General features: G+C 35.3%; 1 protein-coding gene across 6 annotated transcripts in view; it reads right to left on the bottom strand.

The window, feature by feature from the left end:
• PPP4R4 (protein phosphatase 4 regulatory subunit 4) overlaps nucleotides 1-19,980 on the bottom strand; it is a 62,257-nt gene that overhangs the window by 32,579 nt on the left and 9,698 nt on the right. For 5 of the 6 annotated variants that reach the window (XM_005520167.3, XM_088057832.1, XM_088057833.1 and 2 more), the window contains one exon: nucleotides 6,485-6,587. In XM_005520167.3, the coding sequence (XP_005520224.2) occupies nucleotides 6,485-6,587 (103 nt within the window). Of the gene's footprint in view, nucleotides 1-1,935; nucleotides 2,033-6,484; nucleotides 6,588-19,980 lie in introns of those variants that run through there. The other variant, XM_088057836.1, reaches the window with a different exon arrangement.

Genomic DNA, 19,980 nt, shown 5'->3' with positions numbered 1-19,980 from the left:
AGGCAATGCGTGCATTTTCCTGCTTTGCAAAATGAGAGGTAGAAACACACAAGCCAACAATTGCACTTCTGCTGTTTATGCACACAAATTAAAAAGAAGTATTTCATTCATTCATTCAGTAAGAGATACTAAAATAGCAGAAGGCAATTTAAATTTCACCCCTTGACTAGAATGGAATGCAAATGAAAAGTACATACATAGTCTTAAGAATAAAGCAAAATACACTAGAATATTTATTTAGCTAACTAAACATTTAGTACTTCTGAGCTCTGACACACGAGAATTAACTGGGTTGTCTTTAAAATCATCTATTCAAATTTAAACAAAGTTAATATGTTGAAATGAAATTAAATATTACTATTTTTTTAATTTAGAAATGGGCAATTTAAATTTTAAATTTCAGATTTATGCACAGACCTTGCAAGACGCAATCTTTGACACAGCATTCATTGTAAGTATTAGTAATTGTAAATATCAACTAAGTGAATATTCCACTTGTTTACTTTTCTAAGTGTGTCTTTCTATTTTGTGAGAAAATAAAATGAGTTTATTTTTCTACTACTAATGCATTACACTCATTTTAAGAATGATGGCAAATTCAATAGGAGTCTAAAGCCCATATTTTCTACTTAGCACTTTCTGTATGTGTTTCTGTTTCTTTTTTTGAGTGATATGAACAATGTTTTCTCAGATCACTCGCCAAAAATCACAAAATAAGCTGGACTTTTAACTGAAAATAAAAATAAGCCTGAATAAGATTAAAAAAAAAAATAAATTTTGCACCTAAGTGCAAGGTTGCTTATGGACTGGACTCTTCACTGGGTTACAAACTGGCTGCAGTGCCGGGTCCCGAGTGTTGGTGAATGGAATTACATCCAGCTGGCAGCCAGCCTCTAGTGGGGATCCCCAGGGCTCAGTGCTGGGGCCAGTCCTGTTTAATATCTTAATTAAGATCAAGGCCAAGGCCAATGGTCTGAGGTTCAACAAAGGCAAGTTCTGGGTGCTCCACCTGGGGGACACAAACCCCATGCAGTGCTAAAGGCTGGGGACAGAGTGGGTGCAGAGTTGCTTTCCTCACTGAAAAGGTGGTCAGGCATTGGAACAGGCTGCCAGGGACGTGGTAGAACCACCTTTCCTGGAAGTGTTCAAAAGGCATGTGGATATGGAACTCAGAGACATGATGGAAATGGTGGTGCTGGGTAAACAATTGGACTCGATAATCTTAGGGCTTTTCCAAATTTAACATTTCTATGACTCTAAGCATTGCATATCAGAGGAATTTTGCTGAGAAAATAGCTTGTAGAGAACATCTGAGAAATTTTTGACTTAGTAAAAACCAAGAAGTTTTCATTCTACAAATGTCAAACGATTTGTACACGCAAATGTACAATTATTAGCTTATCTTACTTCAAGGAGAACCATAACTTATCTCTCAAGACCTGTCTCACTTTACAACCATGTTTCTTTCTAAAAGGATTCTCTGCGTCTTTGCTCCCGGAAATGAAAAAGAGAAACAGCACTATGCTGCTTTCCAACAAAACATTTGCCTTCAATACCAATGAAACCTCCTGCCCCCTTCTTTCCACAAACTTTGTCCTTGTTCCACTATTGCTCTTACAGCCACATCCAAGAAAAAATAAGGACACCCACCAATTTTGTATTTTGAAGATTTTTGGATCAGAATACCTGTTCATACTTTTCAGGAATTCTGGCTTACACTTTTTCAAAAAAACATCACCAAGAGAACCAAGAGCACTATCTACACACTGGATGCTAACACAGCAGCACAGACCAGAAAATCATGAAGCAATGCCTAGTTAACCGTTGAACTTGATGAACTTAAAGGTCTTTTCCAACCTAAATAATTCTGTGATTCTATGAATTCCGTTTTCCGTACATATTCACTTTGTACGCAATACAAACAGGGTTACTTACCAACAAACAAAGTTCCCAAATAGTCTCCTCCACTGATCCACATAACTCTGGATAGTCATGTGTGAGAACACATTCTCTGGATGTGCCTCCTCATGGACCTCGGGAGACATTGAAATATAAATTTCTAGATTGCTTACACACCTGCCTGAACTGATGTTTACACTCAGAACTGTACAGTTCTGCATTTGGAAATGTATGGGTCTCCTCTTTCCATTTTCATACAATCCAAGCTGAGTACCTTAAATTTACTTAATATAAATTTATTTATTTAGAAAGTAATGTATTTTTCTATACATGGATACTCCACAAATTTTTACTCCAGACTAAAAAACCTCTCCCTGTCTTATTCAGACAAGCGTATTTAATGGAATTTAAGGGTATTAGCATGTACTTAACTATTCTAATGTCTACAAGTTCAACTCAGGCATCAAAACTTAAAATTAGAAAGCCTGGTTTATTCTATTAATTGGAAAAAAGAAAATTCACCTCTAGTTTAAATGCACATTTTGTCCTGCAACAACAGAATTCTCTTGAAAGAATGCTGCATGCATTTGACATAGTCAAATCATTTAAGTAATTGGATTGGTATGATAGAAATTTTCATTTAAGATTAAAAGACACAGAAATAATGGAGAATACAGAAGCTCAAGGATACAATGAGAATGGATCTTAACATTAATGTTAGGTATAAGGAAGGATGAAAATCATCCCAGCTTTTCTTAAACTATAAAATCAGCTATGGAAAAGAAAAGGTTTCAAGAGGAGGCTGATAAATTAGGAAAATAAGTAAGTATGAAAATGAGTTTGGAACTAATCAGACAACACTGAATAAAGCTTGATGTATATACAACAACAAGAATAAGCATAGTTTGCTGCAATCACAGCATTTGGAAAAATGTCTTATTAGTCATTCAGATAGACACCTGCAATCTCCCTCCATCACTTTAAGTTGCAGAGCCCAAAGATGGAAAGCAGGAAAAATACAATTAACATCATTTGAAAAAAGCTATTTTGTGGACAAAGAGAAATGCTTGTAAGAATGTCTAAGCTTTCCCTAAATCTGCATTTCAATGACTTCCAAGGTTCATGAGGAGGTGCATGCAGAAATCCAGAGTGGAGTTCTCTATGCAGAAGAACACATACAAGGATGCAATTTCATTTTAATGGCAGAATTAAAAAAATACAACTTCCTAATCTCATTACATTAACATCTAAATGATATACTGTATGCTTGTTTAAACAGCATAACCGAAGTACTGACACTTAATTCAATATGTCACATTTATTGATGTATTGATTTTATTAATCTCAGACCTAAAACACTTATGTTATAGTGTCTTTGATATAATTTTATTTTAATTAGATTTCACAGAATGATAAGCAATATGCATCCACCCATTTCTATACTTCTAGAAGTAACTGGATTTATCAAATTTTCACAAATGAAATACAAATTTGCAAGGTATTCAGACTGAACATTCCTTGCATTTATTTCTTTCTTTATCTGCTTTACCCTCAGCTCTAATAAAAACATTAATTTTGCTTTGGGTGTCCGCAAGTATGCTAAATAAGTACACTGGTTTCTTTATGCAATTGTATGGTGACAATACTTTCAAACGAACAGCCTTCTGAAACTACTACATAACTCATTTTTCATGTGCCAATTTGATTTCACAAATTATTATTCCCAACCTAAAGAAGTAGAACCAAGTGCAATAATTTAAATCAGTTTATTTCCCTGCAATGGAAGATTACATCTGCAAGACTCTAATCACAGCTGAGTTCAATTATGCCTTTACAGACTATAAAAGTTTCCAATTAATGGTCAAGATGATTCCTTCAATAAAAACAAGGTTAAGAAAAAAAATAGGTCAAGTTTATGATGTCAAATGCTGTTTTGCAGTTAAAAGTGCAGTGCACATGGGTAAAACATCACTTCTACTACTAGATAACTAGTAACACCATTAACACTAGATAACAGAACACCATTGAAGAACTGTCTTTATAAGAGCATTCCCACAGAAAGGAACTTAATTCATATACATTCCACAAAGTTTCAGTTTATAAAGTTTAAACTTAAAAGGAATGCTTGGATTTAGACTGACCTCATTATATTTTACTTTTATACCCCTGTCGGGAGCCCATTAACTTAGGTTTCATTTAATTTGTCATCTAGGAAGTCATCCAGTTTGGGTTTAAATGACACTGTAAGATGAAAGCCACACTACTTTTCTCAGTAATTTGCTCAAAGATTGATTTTATTTATTATTAAAGTTCTCTGCTTCATTTCAAATATTTCTGTCTTCAGTTCCTAATGCTTCTTTCTCCGTACACTGTTTTCAGTTGAATGTCTTTAATATACAGGAAGATACTTTTACAAAGTAACTAAGTACAGCCTGATCAAAGATCACACTGAGATCCAGATCCCACTGTACAAATACTTTCCAGGCTCTAGGCCCTATTCATGCAAATGATCATACTTTCAAATATTTTCTTCATCCCTATATAAAAAAAAACCAACTAAAAACTAGAATCAAAAACTGTATTCCCATACTAGACTTTTTATTGAGGACAGGCCAAGACCAGCACTTCTCTACAGCTTGAAAAATAACGGTAGAAAATCCACATTGTTTCTTATTCCCCCTTAATTTCAGGAAGAATTCTGCTCTCAAAGTAGAAAACCAGAGGCAAAAATAGATTGATGTATGGTAAAGCATAAAAAAACAAACCAACTTTTCTTGAAGCCAGTAGATTGGTTTAGAAAGACTGCATTACATATGTCAGAATAATGTCATTGTAACTGCAGATATTTGGTGCAAGTTGAAGGGTTACCAATTACTTTGAAATTTCAAGTCGTTTTTCTCAAAGCACTTTTACACTTACACATATTTAAGCAAAATGTCTATTGGCCTGTATCTTACAGCACAGAATGCAACCAGAAGCAGTTTACCATTTTCTAAACAATCTGTCAGTCTACACCAATCCTTAGTCCTGAGGAGAGCTATTTCTTGACTTGATATTTGCTGGATCTAAATAATCAGACAAAAGTAGGAACAGCTCCTCTTAAGGAACAGAAGTCTCCTGAGATCACAGATGTTTCAGGAGATAACATGAAGTTGAGAGGTGATGTCTGATATTCACAGAATGCTTGAGGCTGGAAGGGTCTTCTGGAGGGCATTTTCTCCAATCCCCCTGCTCAAGCAGGGCATGTTACAGCTAAGACATGCCCAGACTGCTTTTCAATACCTCCAAGGAGGAAGACAATAACATCCCTAAGCAACTTGTGCCACTTCTCAGTCACCCTCACAGTGAAAAAATTATTCCTGATGTTCAGAAGAAACCTCCTGTGTTTCTGTTTGCGCACACTCCAACAAGAGTTGCAGTTCTGTCACTGGATACCACTGCAGAGAGCCTGTCTCTGTCTTTGCTTTGTTAGGTATTTGTATACATTGATAAGGACCTCTCCAACCCTCTTCTTCTGCAGGGGTCTTAGGGGTCTTTAGCATTTTAAGTTTTGCATTTGCAATTTAGTTTGTTCTTATTTGGCCAATGCTGCTCCTTAAACCACACTTTAAATGAACTTGTACACTTCTTGTGGGCAAGGGTTCATTATCTGGGACAGAGTGGAAATACAGAGACAGGTATCTTCTCCACAATCACAGAATCATAGAATGGTTTGGGTTGGAAGGGACCCTTAAAAGTCAGCTAGTCCTCCCCCACAGCAAACAGCAGGGACACCTTCCACTAGACCAGGTTGCTCAGAGTCCCATCCAGTCTGACTTTGAACATTTCCAGGGATAGAGCATCCATAACTTCTCTGGGAAATCTGTTCCAGTGCTTTACCATCCTCATGTTAAAAAACTTCCTCCTTACATCTAGTCTGAATCTCTACCTCTTTAGTTTAACCCCATTGCTCCTTGTCATATCTGAAAAAGCACTGCCGAGAAGTTTGTCCTTATCTTTTTATAAGCCCCTTTTAAGAACTGAAAAGTCAAAATAAGGTGTACCCAGAGCCTTCTCTTCTCCAGGTTAAACAACTCAAATATCTTTTATAAAAACATATCTCTATATAAAATTACTGTATAAAATTACATGGTCAGCATGCATTTATCACAACTAGCAGCGACTTACTAAAAATGTGGAGGGCAGAATGTGAAATTGCATAGACAGCTAAAAGGAAACTATGCTCTTCTGGACAGCACCATCAAGACCTTAATGTTTGGATGAAAGGCGATTGAGAACATCAGAATCAACCATTATGCCTGGATAGTCCTCAGAAAGAATTTTCAAAAAGCTGTCAAAACACTGGTAAAATCTTAAGAACACTTAAGTAGTATTAATTCTACTTTCTTTTTCCCCCTGTTGTAACAATTTTTTAAAAACCATACCTGTAATACTTCTTAAATTCAGTGGATTAATGTGGAAGACCTACTGGATATACACCTCCTAGAGACTGAGCTTGCAATAAAAGTGGGATTTTTTATTCCTTTGTTAAAATACTTAAACTGTCAGAAATAGATACATCCAAACCTCAATACGCAAAACTTACCCTGATTTTTGGTAAAACCCGACGAAGTGTTTCTGCAGGATTCTGTCTCATAAGGACTGGAAGATTTGCCACCACACTTGTTCCTTGGATATCCTGGCCAGAACTTACAAAAACATAAATATACAATACATTACTCACTGTGATGATTACAAGTTCACGACTTTCATTAAAAAAACAAAACCAAGAAAATTAAACATATACTATTCAGGCTTTTCATGCAAGCAAAGAGAGGCATTATTTTTTTTTATATAATATGCGGTAGAAGACCACATTTTAAAATATCATCCTGTCAAGCTATTATATATCATTTCCTACATGGAATGCTTTAATTTTTAGTGTAGCTTTGCATAAAAATATGAAACTTTTGAAAGATCTTTTCAAACCAAATGACCAAGGCATTGGTTTCATGGAATCTTTTGCCTTACAGCAACACAAGGGATAAACCATAGGAAGTGGGCAAATAGAAGATATACACACAAGATGTAAACTTGTACAAGATGAAAACAACACACAATATACAACATTTTAACAGAAATCTACCATTATTTCCTTTTGTAGGGAAAGCAGACAGACATATAGTCATATGCACACAAACATGATTAAAAATGGATATAAAAACTTGGTTAAATTACAGATCTTGTACCTTTCTCCTCATTCTGTCTCTCTCAATGGTATCCCACAATTGAAAAAGGTAACAAAACAAAAGCAGGATGGGAAGGAAATGGTAGGCAGCAATGAAAAAAAGTATGAGGTGAAAATAAAAATTACTCAACTGGATCAACTCCCAGAATAGAATCAGAAAGCAAAAGGGTCTGGATGCCAAAATTAAAACTAAAACTAAACATCAACACATCCTTTTCCTTTGGCAAGGCATACATATCTTTGTGTTATCCAGTAGTAATGCAAAAAGCCAAGGTAACTTGGAGAAGCTATTTAATTAAAATTTTATTCATTTTGTATCAAGATGAAAGAAACCCTAAGTGCTAAAAAAATGCAAACAAAATGCTACTTTTATCCATCAAAATGTAAAGAAAAGGGAAGCATTTCCCTTTAAACCAGAAATTCTTAGTTTCTGGCTTACTGCCAATTAAGAATGTGAAGCAGGAGGCATTTCAACACCTACACACTGTAATTTTCCAACTGCAGATTTTTCTTCTATTTCTACCAAATTAGCTGCACCATAGATTTTCTTTAAATTCAGAAGACTTCAGAATTACAGAGAATTATTGCTAAATGCTCAGATGTACACATTTTTGTACTAATAAACAAATTAAAATAAATGCTAAATCTTTTCTTCAGAGTCATAGTAAGCTCAGTGTTATGAAGGCACTATTCCTTTATTAACAGTGCTAACTATAGAAGAACACAACAGAGCCCTATACTTAGAAGCAATTTAGCTCAGCCTCTTTTGTGCTAGCAAAATCCACATACCATTTAAATATAAAACTTCAGGACTCATCTTCTGAGTTCATCCTACAGGAGATCCAGTGACTTAGCAATGCTGGGAATCCTTCTGCAGGGAGGGAAGTTCTTGGGCCCCAGCAGTCCTAATATTTCCTTCCTCCGTGACAGCAGCTGCTTGCTGCTGGCCAGGGGGTCCCAGACCTGGTCTAAATGCAGGACCCATTGCAAAGCACTTTTCAAACACTTCTAAAGCACAAGCACAGCACTAAGCCTTCTCCCTCTAGCCCCTGGATTTGCTTTTACTTGTTTCTTCTGCCATAGTAAAATGAACTCCACATAATATTTGTGATGTCTTGAGACAGAAGCAAATCCTCCTAGCAACCATTTACAAACATAGGAAGGACAAAAACATGCCTGCAAGTAGTCAGCCAGGATTTGCGAAGGTGAAATCAATCCTGACCAGCCAACTTGACGTCATGATGACTGGTTGAGATGATGAAAGTTGTTTAGCTTATTTTAGCAAGACGGTTGACACTGTCTGCCATCTTATCTCCATAAATAAATTGATGAAGTACAAGCTGGACAAACAGAAAGTGATGTGGACTGAAAACTGAGTGAACTATTGTGCCTAAAAGGTTGTGATTAGTGGCAAGGAAGCCAGCCACAGGTGGTTTACCTTACAGAGGGCAATAAAGTTTTCTTTAATGGCCTGGGTGATGGGACAGAGTGCCATCAGAATGCCATGTCTCAGTATGCAGATGACACAAAACCAGGAGCAGGGGCTGACAGACCAGAATACTATGGTCACTCAACAGGCTGGAGAAACAAACCAACAGAGATCTTAGGAAGACCAGCAGCAGGAAATGCAAGTTCTGTAGCTGCAGCAGAACAGGCCCATGCACCAGTAGAGGCTGGGGGCAAGCCAACGGGGAAACATCTTGGCAGGAAAGGACCTGGAGGTCCCAGTGGACACAAAACTGACCCAGAGCCAACAATGCATTCTTGTGGGAAGGGTAGCTGACAGTATCCTGGGCTGCACTCAAGAGCATCACCAGCAGCTCAAGACACATGATTGTTCTCTATTCAATACAAGAATCTCACAGACAGGCAGCAGTGAGTTCATCACAGAATTTGTGCAGAAGCTTAGACAACAGGGATCTTTAATCTTCAGAAGAGAAAGCTTGGGGGCCTTATTTGACATGTATAAACTCTGATGTGAGACAGTAAAGAAGACAGAGAAAGATTCTTCCCAGTGGTGCCCAGTGATAGGATGCAAAACAATGGGAACAAATTCAATACACAGGAAATTCAACTTAAACCTTAAAACACCCACAAATTCTTCTGTATCAGAGTATTCAAATATTGGAATGAGTTGCCCACACAGATGGTGCAGTCTCCATCCACAAGGATTCAAAATCCTGAGTTCAGGACAAGACTCTGAATATATTGCTCTAACTGACACTACTTTGAGCAGGGAGGTGGACTAGATGATCTCCAGAGGTCTCTTCCGACAACTATACTACGATTATGTTCAAGGTATGTGTTGCCAATTTCCAAAACTTTCATGAAGCTCATTTCTTACATTAATTTTTACAGCATTTTTAACAACTGATTCTACAAGATAAGAACAAAGAAAATTTTAAAAGTCCCTGCATACTCAATTAGAAACATTTCTATCTGGAAACGGATGGAAGAACTACAACTTCTGCAGCATGAACATTAGTCACAGGATGTACTGCAAGACAATATTACCACAAAGGATTTTGAAAAAGAGAAGACAGATTTACATTTCTCTCTCCTTCATTCACACTAGCCTATAAAACACAACAGCAGGAGCAGAATACAGTATTGAAAGGAAGACTGAGGTACAATGTTTACCCGAGCTCTAACTGGAGCTCCATATGTGTAGAGGCTTTTCTGTGGCTAACTGCACCAGTTTGGCAAAACTGATTTGTTAAATAGCCATTGTGGAATTAACCACTGAAGACTGTGCTCTGTGTAAACAGAAGTTCTGATGAATGGCTGCAGGGAATTACAGTGTTAACACCCCTTAAGTGACACTATTTTCAGTGCAAATATCATGTTCTGTGTTGGTCCAAATCTGAACTTTTTTAAGACAGAAGTAAAAATTTAGCAACCTCAATGAGTGAGGGATTAGAATAGCACAGTTAAAAAAAAAAAAATATTGAAGTATTCAGTTACTGAGTATTAGGAAAATGAAATTCACAAACACTCAAACTTGAAAAAGGGTGTCCACAGCTGTGGGAATCTTTGGACACATTCATAACTCATCTGGACAATGTCTTGAGTAATGTGATCTAACATCAAACGGCATCAGACTTGGAAGCTGGCTCTGCTTTAAGTGGGGCATTGTACTAAATAACTTCCAGGGGTCCCAAACCACCTAAAATATTCTGTGACTAGGATTCATAAATCCTAGAATTAATTTCCTATTTGTATAAAAGCTCAGTATCTGACAGGATTTAGCCTTTTCAGAATTATCCGATTTCAATTCTCCCTCCAGGATTTCTGTTTTCCTGTACAATCTACTGCTGCCAAGGCAAATTAGAAATTCAGATAAGTATTTTTGTAAATAACATAAAACTGTGTGGCTCACAAGACTTCCTTTGAGAATCACCTTTAATTTATTGTGAAGACTTTTACATAGCAATATTTCCTATGCAGACGGGTAGACACAGACTTAAACCTTTTACACCTCTTTCTAGGTACTAGCTCTTGCTAATAAAAACTAACACTTTTATAAGATTTTTGATTTTTTGAGGGGTTTTTGGGTTTAAATTTTTTCTTTGAATAATTTTAGTTTTTTTGAAAAAAAAGGAGGAAATCTAGAAATTACAAAAATGTGTTGAAAACACAAATATTGATGTGTCATTTTATGACTAGTTTTCATTTTATTCTGAAGGGAATATTCCTTGGACAAAATACAATCTAGTATTTTCTTTAAAAGTACAAGTCTTTCTTTACACTGGTGTAAATCAGTAACTTTCCTTTTATTTCATGTGAGGTATGCTTACATTTCAATTATACTTCTTTAAACAGCAATTATGTAACAGGAGTGTCTGAACATCTCTTTGACATTTATTGTAGCAAGTACATTATAAATATACTCTGTCCCATGGTAAGATTTGTCATTTTTTTAAAGTAACTTTCTCTAAGATCCTCATTTGAACACAGAGTTGTGAGCAATATAATTATTAGCACAGTCTTGAATCTATATATTACAAAGGAGTAAACCTGCAGTAAATCCAGAGTAAATTAGGAGAAGATACTTAGAGATACTTCTTTAAGTTCTTTAAGTGAAGAAACTTTGTAGGCTTCTATAACTTTGCTGAAAATAAGAAAGAATAAAATTAATCTGAAAATTTAACTCCATAATAATAGCAATGTTCAAGATATCAGAAGTCCTAATAATATCACAGGCTGAACATCTTGTAATTGACATTGTAGTCCTTTCAAAGTAAAATCCAGTTTTCAAAACCACTTTCTCATTTTGATCTTCTACTTAGGATATATGTGATCATTTAAGAGCATATCTGAATAAAATCTACATGGTCTATATATTAATTAAGAAGAAACTAATCTGATTTTAGTATAATCTGAACTTGTACCACTACAAGTGAAACTTCTACTGTAATTAAAGTGAGAACTGAAACTTGAGATTTAGCTGCATAGTAGATCTATATTCACAGCAACTTTGTTTACCATAGGTTTGGTCAACTGAAGTCTCTTATTTCTGTTTCCTTGTTGAATATCTGTCAAAGAGAGAAAGGAGAATGTCTAACTCATACAGATAGCCCTTTCTGTTTCTGAACCAAAATAAATGCATTATGATGACACAATAATTTCTTCCTAATATCATCAGTTTCTATGAGTTTATACATTAATTCTTATGAGTAAACATTGAGCTTTTCTCCCTTGAATTTTAAGAAAAGTTTCAAGAATGTGAGAAGTGCCTCAAAGGAACACATTTTTCCTCTCAAATATTATCCCAATATCAACATTACAATCTCCTAGAAGACAGATGTTTTTTCTTCCTTCGAGGGCTTATAACACATATTGCATTTTGTATGGTTTCTGGGTAGAATTCATTTTGGAATTTTTTATTTTGAGTCTGAATGTGAAAATAAAGCCAGTCTTTTTACTTCAAGATTGAGATAATGCCATTTCCCATTCCTAGGTGATATAGCAAAAATTTACTAGGAGCTGGTACTATCTTTCATTCTGCCAGTCTTCATTCACTGACCCAGAATTTATAATTTTCACATTCAGCAAGATTTGTCATGTTCACAACATGCATTACATGCTATAAGAAGTCTTCAGAAAAAGTACAAGACCTGTAATTTTTCTATACTAAAAGTGAAAAGAAAAAACAAACAAAACCACAGATGCTAACTGAATTCTAGAAGGGTAAATTACTTCTATTGACCTAAATTTTTCTTATAGTCTAATTTAGACACAGGATGTCTTTTCATTCTCCAGTCTTATTTTTTCTATTGGTATACTTCATACACACAGAGAGAAAAACTTTAAATGACCAGTAAGTAGTAAAATCTACTTAAGAGTCTTCTTCAGTTTGTGGGTCTGACCTATGTGGAGCACTATAAACAACAAATACCAAAACTCCCACTTTATTACTACATGTATTTCTAGCACATCTTCTCAGCCTTTCTGACTATAGCATATTCCATCTTGTATCAATTCCATACTTTTTTTTTTTTCATAGCAGCTCTAATCTAATAGTTGTAGAAGCTGATGAGAATTTCTAAAAAAAAGGAAAGCTGTAGCTGTACATTTCAACCTCTCCTTTCTAAACTGACTCACAGGTCTAAAAAACTTGTTTATTTTTTTCAAGATTTATTGACAGCTCTAACAGAAACTGCCACTTCACCTCAACCCTTGCTATGAGTCTTTTCAATCATGTAAAAACAAATTATGCTATGCTAAATCCACTTGCAATTCCTCTGCATGCTATTAAGAAAAGCACATTAAATGTTAGGAAAGCAACTGTTAACTGGTCTTTCTGCCTATATCTGCTTGGCTTTGTAAAAACGACCTTCCTGTGTAAGTAAGAATTGAAGACCAGAATACTAATAAAAGCCTGAATAATCCTAGCCTTTTAAGAATTAAAGTACAAGTAGAAGTAAAGTACAAGTAGAACTTCTTATGAATCTTCAAAAAAATTCAAACTTTTTAGAATAGGCTTATAATCCCCATAACAAAATCATACTAACAGTAAAAGACAGATAAATGGTAAACAAAACATATTTTGTACATGAGTTGACCAGCCCTTTTTACCAAAATCACAGAGACTGGATCAAAAGAAAATGCAAATGTAAAAGACCTATAGAGACACTATAAATGATGCTGAGAACAGAATGGAAGTATTAGCAGAGTGACTGAATGAAAAGCCACAACAAAGTAAAAATAAAAAAGGATAAAGAGAGGGTTTGAAGCTTTTGACCACAGCATTTTCCTCATATGCAAGAAAATCATAACTAGATATCTTAGATATATTTTATATAGATATTGTTAAGTAAATAGGCATCAGATCTAATAATACAAGCTAAGGTTATGTTCTAACTGTGGGCTCTGAGTGACTTCCAACAGTTCATATTAAATTTCTTCCAAATTACTGCTGCTATACTCAAAGGACCTGATGACTCAAAATAAAAAAATAATCAGAAAATTAACACAGAACAGTGAACTTACTCCTCATAAGAGCTAGGTTTTAGACAAGTTAGAAGTGGAAAAGCTTTGCTGGTTCACATCCTATTTATTAATCAAGGAGTATACATCACAGTAATATTCATATTTTCAAGTATATTGGACAGCTACTTCAGACCGATGCAATTCCACGCATCAGCATACAACGTCAGCCAGCTGACTCTCATGCTGCTTTCTCACATAACAAAAGCAACCACAGATCAAAGGTAGCTTTCTGAGGTAAATACACAAATAACTAAAAACTGCTTCAATTTCAAGCTGTTCCTGATTCATGTTCTGTCAAACAAAAAAGTGTTTTACTTGCTTTATGTTCACTTTGGAAAGTAGGATAAAATTCAGCTATTTAATTAAATACAAGAGTTAGAGTCATGTCTCTCAAACAAACATAAGATTTGTTCCATGTTGGAATGGACAACCAAACCGGGTCATACGATTAACACAATAAATAAATTGAAGTGATGACACAAGTCTTTCAAATTTCCAGCTGACAGAATAATTTCAAATACTAGATAAAAATGAGCATTACATAGGTAATTAATCTACATCTGCATTCTTCATAAAACTATTATCAGCACACCATCAGAATCCTCCTGCCTATCTGTGCTGGTTTGGGTTGGGTTAATTTTCTTTCCAGGGGCTGGTGTTTTGGATTTGTGCTGAAGACAGGGTTAATATTAAAGAAATATTTGTGTTACTTACACAGGGCTTACACAGAGCCAAAGCCTTTTCTGCTCCATGCTAGGGAGGAGACTGGGGATGAATGGTAGACTGGGGGAAGACACAGACAGGACAGGAAACCCAAACTGACCAAAGGGATATTCCAGAGCACATGGAATCATGCTCAGTTTACAAAGTGTGGGGGAAAAGGAGGAAGGGGGGAACATTTGGAGCGGTGGTGTTTCACTTTCCAAGTCACATTATGCATGACGGGGCCATGCTCTCCTGGAGATGGCTGAACACCTGCCTGCCTGTGGGAAGCAGTGAATTTGCTTTGCTTTGCTTGTGTGCATGGCTTTTTTTTTCCCTATTAAGTTGTTTTTATCTCAGCCCACAAGTTTTCCAGCTTTTACCCTTCTGATTCTCCTCCAGTGAGTGAGTGGCTGGATGGAGCTTGGCAGCTGCCTGGGGTTAATCCACAACACTACTCCACTATGTTTAGATAACTGTAGTCCTAGTAGCACTCCCTATCTTCAAAATCATAACAATAATCTTAAATAGCATTTTATTACACTATTTTTTTCCTCACATAGTCATACTAACTTATTTCTAGTGGTACAGTTATCCCAGAAAGAGTTCAACATTCTGCAATAGAAAAAATAAACAAAAGCATTTACCAGTAATTCCACCCACATTTACTAAAATTAGTCCAGAATCATCTTTGAAGAAAAGAATATCTTTCCTTTGAATGTATTTCAAATATGCTCAGCTGTATAGATCCTTCTCAGCCTATATCCACTGTTAACCTCCAGAATTTCTGGCTTATCTATTTACTACATTGATATCATTCTACAGAAGAAAATGTAACACAGAAAAAAAAAAATACATTAAAAAACATCCACTGATATAATAATATTTGCATGCCATTCCCCTGCCCTCCTCTAAAAAATAACTTTATTAACTGATCACTAAAAGGTTTGGGACAATAAATTTTTAGTCTAAGCTTATGGTGTAATATTAACACAATATATTATTTGCATGAACAATACTTTTATTAGCTATCTGAAGAGACATCCATGCAAATGAATATTGACTGGCAGAATTTACCATAAACACAGCCCACCATGCTTAAGCTATCAATGTTATTCTAGTGCATAAAGAACTCTGAAGTTCTATACAACGTTCATTGGGCCAACATGATCTTTACAAACATCACACAAACCATCTCAGTTGGTATTCAGCATGCAGTCCCCTGAAAACAATGAGCTTAAGGCAAACTCTCGGTCACAGCAATGAGGGCAAAGAAAACATAAGTAAGAAAGGGGAAGGAATAACATTTGGAGAAAAATACTCACATCCTTTACCAAAAAGCAGTAAACTCAATCATGAAAATCTCAAATTACCTATCAAGTACTAAACTCTAGTTAGAATCATTTTCAGCTCATGGGTTTTACAGGTGTGGGACATTATACCAAATAGAACCAAAAGCTGCCATGTTCTAACTGTTCATTTAAAAAGATGAAAACCAACTTCTTCATTTAATGAGGAAGTAAGAAGAGACACTGAAGAAGTTTTTACTTAATGCCCTCAAATTTTCCATAAATACATAAGATACAAAAATCTGTATATTAATTTTATTGATCTATCTACCCTCTAATGCATCACTCTCAAATAGGTGGGACAGTTTAAGTGATCAAATCACAAGTGTATTTATCTGCAATAAGAGTTGATTTTTACATACCAGTATGCATCTAATGAATTATTACAAACTCATGGTGCAAGTATTTTCTTGCAATACAATAAGCATGCAGGGTTCAAAAGAATTTACAAGTAACCCTTAAAATACACTTACGTTTGCTTTACATGGTGAAAAAAACAAGAAGAAATAGACATACTCTTGGGTTAAAACCTGTAGTAAAGAAGCAGTTTAATTTTATTTTTAGCTATCATTATTTTAGCTATCATTATTTTCTCCATTAATTTAGTGGCTATCAATTGCTGCAGTTGGAAAGAACAAAAATAAAATTAAATCTTACCCTGAATCTAACATAATCTATATAACTATAATCTAACTAACTTCTAGTTCCAAAATGGCAGAGAAATAGATGTTCTAATCCTGAGCTTTGAAATAAAATTACATAAAAGAGATTAACTGTTTGTAACAGAATAATTTTGGTGCAAGCGGCAATCAGGCAATGACTCATGTTTTGCTATTTAATATGGACATAAATCCTCCCCCTCAAAAAGCTCAATTACAATTTCAGCAGTGAAAATGGCATCTTTTCTGTTTTTCCCTTTAAAGACAGGATTTTTATCTCCAAGCCTGCCCAAGAATGTAAGTAATATTATGATGTAAAAAAGTGTATTAAAGCAGATGCCTTTCACATTTCTCTTCTACAAATGTTTATTCTGCCAGAAATAATACAATCAATCCCTGCTTACAACAAAAATAAAATTAGCATGTTTAAAGCATTTTCTTTCTGTCCCTAGTTGAGCCTTCTCAATACATTCTTGGTAACAGAAGTTACCAAGCAATTTCACTGAGGAGGAGGGAAAAAAATCCCAGTACATACTACTTTAGAAAATCTGACCACAAGCTGGTCAGCTGCACTTCTCATACAGCACAGATAAACAGTAATTCATCCCATTTTGTAGGCATAAACTACTGCAAGCAAAATGCAATGGTATTATTGAGTGCAATATCACTTCTGCTGTGCAGCTTGTTAATATTAATTGTGTTATCAAATGCTTTGATGCACCTTGAATCCAACTTTCCTGGTCTGTTCCAACTGGTAAAGAGAAATGCTTTGGAATTAAACAAGGAGCTTTGAACAAACTTTATTTAATCATAGCATAAATTTGTGGCTGCAGTGCTTAATGTTATTCTTTGTTGTTCAACAAGAGCAGAGGTGGGGAGAGGGAGAAGCTAATTGATACCTACCCAAATTAATTTACTGGTTTTACTTCAAAAAATGTGGAATTTTTACTAGAGGTATAATTGACAATTTGGACACAAAGCTACCTAGATAAACAAAAGAAACCCCAAGTCCTCCAAGGTTTTCCATTTATACATTTTCTCTTGGACTGTCACATAAAACCCTGTAGAAACTTACGTAATTTTATTTAAAGTTACATTGCTTTACCATTTAAAAAACTAAAAACATATTCTATCATTCTGATTTAAGATAGACTGGGGAAAGAAAAAAATTCTGGGTGGTTTTTTTTTCCCTCACAATCAAATAGGAGATTTAACTCTAAAAACTTACAAGAAAAATGTCCTAGGAAAAAATACTGTATTGGTCTGTTTCCAAAGTCAGATGTATTCTCTTAAACTGGATGATTCTTTAAAAATAGTAAGGACAAGAAGAATGCATAAATTACTTTTTTCTCAATTAGAAACAATGTAAGACTATGCTCTCTAAGACTGCAGCGTTTCTTCACCACTATACATTATATTGATTTAGCAATGTGTGTCACCTTCATTTATATAATCTTACAAACATTGTCAGTTTAAAAAAAAAATCTGAAGTCTTACAACAAGCCTCTGTTACTACATAAACTTGGACTCAGACACACTTAAAATGCTGCAATTCCATTCATGCCAGTTCATCTATCCCTGCTTATATACTGCCTAAATCTGACTTTCTTATAGTAAATTCAAGAACAAGTGGAATAATGTGAAAGTAAGCATTACATAGAAACACTGAGGCTAAATTCACACTGTAATATGTTTCTGCAAACAAAGCAACTGCAATTTTGGCATTTTGCAATGACTAAGAAGTACTGCCTATGTGTAGTCTGTTAGGAAAGGTAATATATAAGGGATAGAAGGGCAAGACATTTCCAACAACAGTTAATGAGTTCAGTAAAGCACACAATTATACTTGGTCCTGCTCTGAATTGATACAACTGACAAGGAATGACTCAGCTACTCTGTACATGACAGTTGCACACATTCTCAGAACCCACAGTCACGTAACATGGAATAAACAAAACTGCTGCTGGAACAACCGCTACCAAGATACAGGGACATATTCAGAGCCTGATATTTTTATTTCTTAACATTAACCCCTTATAGGGTGATGTCTTACAAAGAAAAATATGCAGAAACATTTTTATAAATGTAAAAGAAGCTAAATAGAGTAATTTAAGTAAGAATACCTGCATCATCAAGAGTCCATTCAAATAATAACATGGATGTGAAACACCTGTTACCTTCTGCTTATGTGAAAGTATCAGGCAGCAGCAAAAAAAGCCTCAGACAGATGTATCCAGGAGATCTAGCGGAAGTTTTCAAGTGGTTCTTTGTCCCTTTCTTCATTCTGTTTAATTATCACTCTTAAACCAGACAGACATTTTTCTTCCATTTACAAAGATGGATAGGCCATAGGGAATTAGCATTCAAAGGCAAGGATTCCATCTTGTCAAAGAGTCTCCATGAGACAGCAAGGCTATTCATGGAGAGAGGAGCAACTTCAAACTGCAGTAAAAGTGATGGCCATGTAAAACTGGTTTTAACAGACTTAGGCCTAGGAGTTAGGAGAGCCCTGGTTTTCAAAGTTTGCAAATGATACTCTTACTGCTCAGACTGCAGACACATCCATGACCTGATCTAGGAAGATAAAGATATATTGCAGGGAAGGAGAGGAGAATCAAGATATTAAGAATGCCAGTAATACATTAATACTCAAAGGGTGAATTTCAAGAACAACTCAGTTATGAAAAATTCCCATCGATGTGCTTTTGTATTACTGGTCTTTTTTTAAAAATCTTTGCCCGAGGACATGACTGTCTTTGGCTAGAGATGCTACTTCTGGCCTCAGTTTTCATATCTAAAGTGACCTTCTTATTCAGGTACAGAGTCCTATAATTGTGTATAATTAAAACAGTTGGTTCTTTAGCAGTAATATGGATTTTTCCAGACTATGTCAATGTAAGCCTTTGCTATAGAAATCACTCCAATTTCCTTTTCTGTTTGTCCTCAAGAACTAAACAGAACTTCTCTTTTACAAAAAAAGCCATCCCTAAAAGACTAAATAAGATGCTCCTACCAACACTGGAGAACTTCTCAATGAATAATGTAGACCTCTTTGAGATGCTTAGTCTCAAGGACTGTCTATATTCCCATTCTATTTTCACGGTGAAAAAAAAAATCTGTATAAGTGATTAAATGACCCTGGTTTTGTTTCCTGTGACATAAAGCTCTGGGCTCCAAAGCTTGACAAAATCCAGGTTAACTCAGTGCTGGCATTTAGAGTACCAGCTGGTGGAACAAGTACAAAAACATTAATATTACTAAAGTTAACTCTAAAAATAGCTAAATGAGCTATTATACAAGTTTACCCTAGAGAGCAGGATTAATTTTAAATCTCAACAAAGCTATTTCTTGTCTCATTCCAAATTCTTCTGTCATAGCATATCTTCTAAGGCACATACACAGGCCCAAGACTGCAGTCCTAGTTCCTGAAGTCCCAAAATTATAGTCAGAATTTAACCTCAGTAAAACAACTTCCATTCACATAAAGTTTACAGTGTAGCAATATGAACCAATATATAATGGAGTTCTGTCTACTTTGCTTTGTGGAGATACAGAAAAGCTTTTAAACAGCCCTGAATGCAAAAATACCGGGTGTATCAGCATATCAGCACTGAGTCACTCTTCTGAAGAGTCTCAGAGTACCCTGACTTTT

Source organism: Pseudopodoces humilis, chromosome 7, assembly GCF_049639895.1.
Source record: "Pseudopodoces humilis isolate 2021_Gansu_Grassland_sample_001 chromosome 7, ASM4963989v1, whole genome shotgun sequence".
In the NCBI taxonomy this organism is placed as follows: Eukaryota; Metazoa; Chordata; class Aves; order Passeriformes; family Paridae; genus Pseudopodoces; species Pseudopodoces humilis.
Note: the sequence above shows the minus strand (reverse complement) of the source record. Positions and strands in the feature narration are given on the sequence as shown.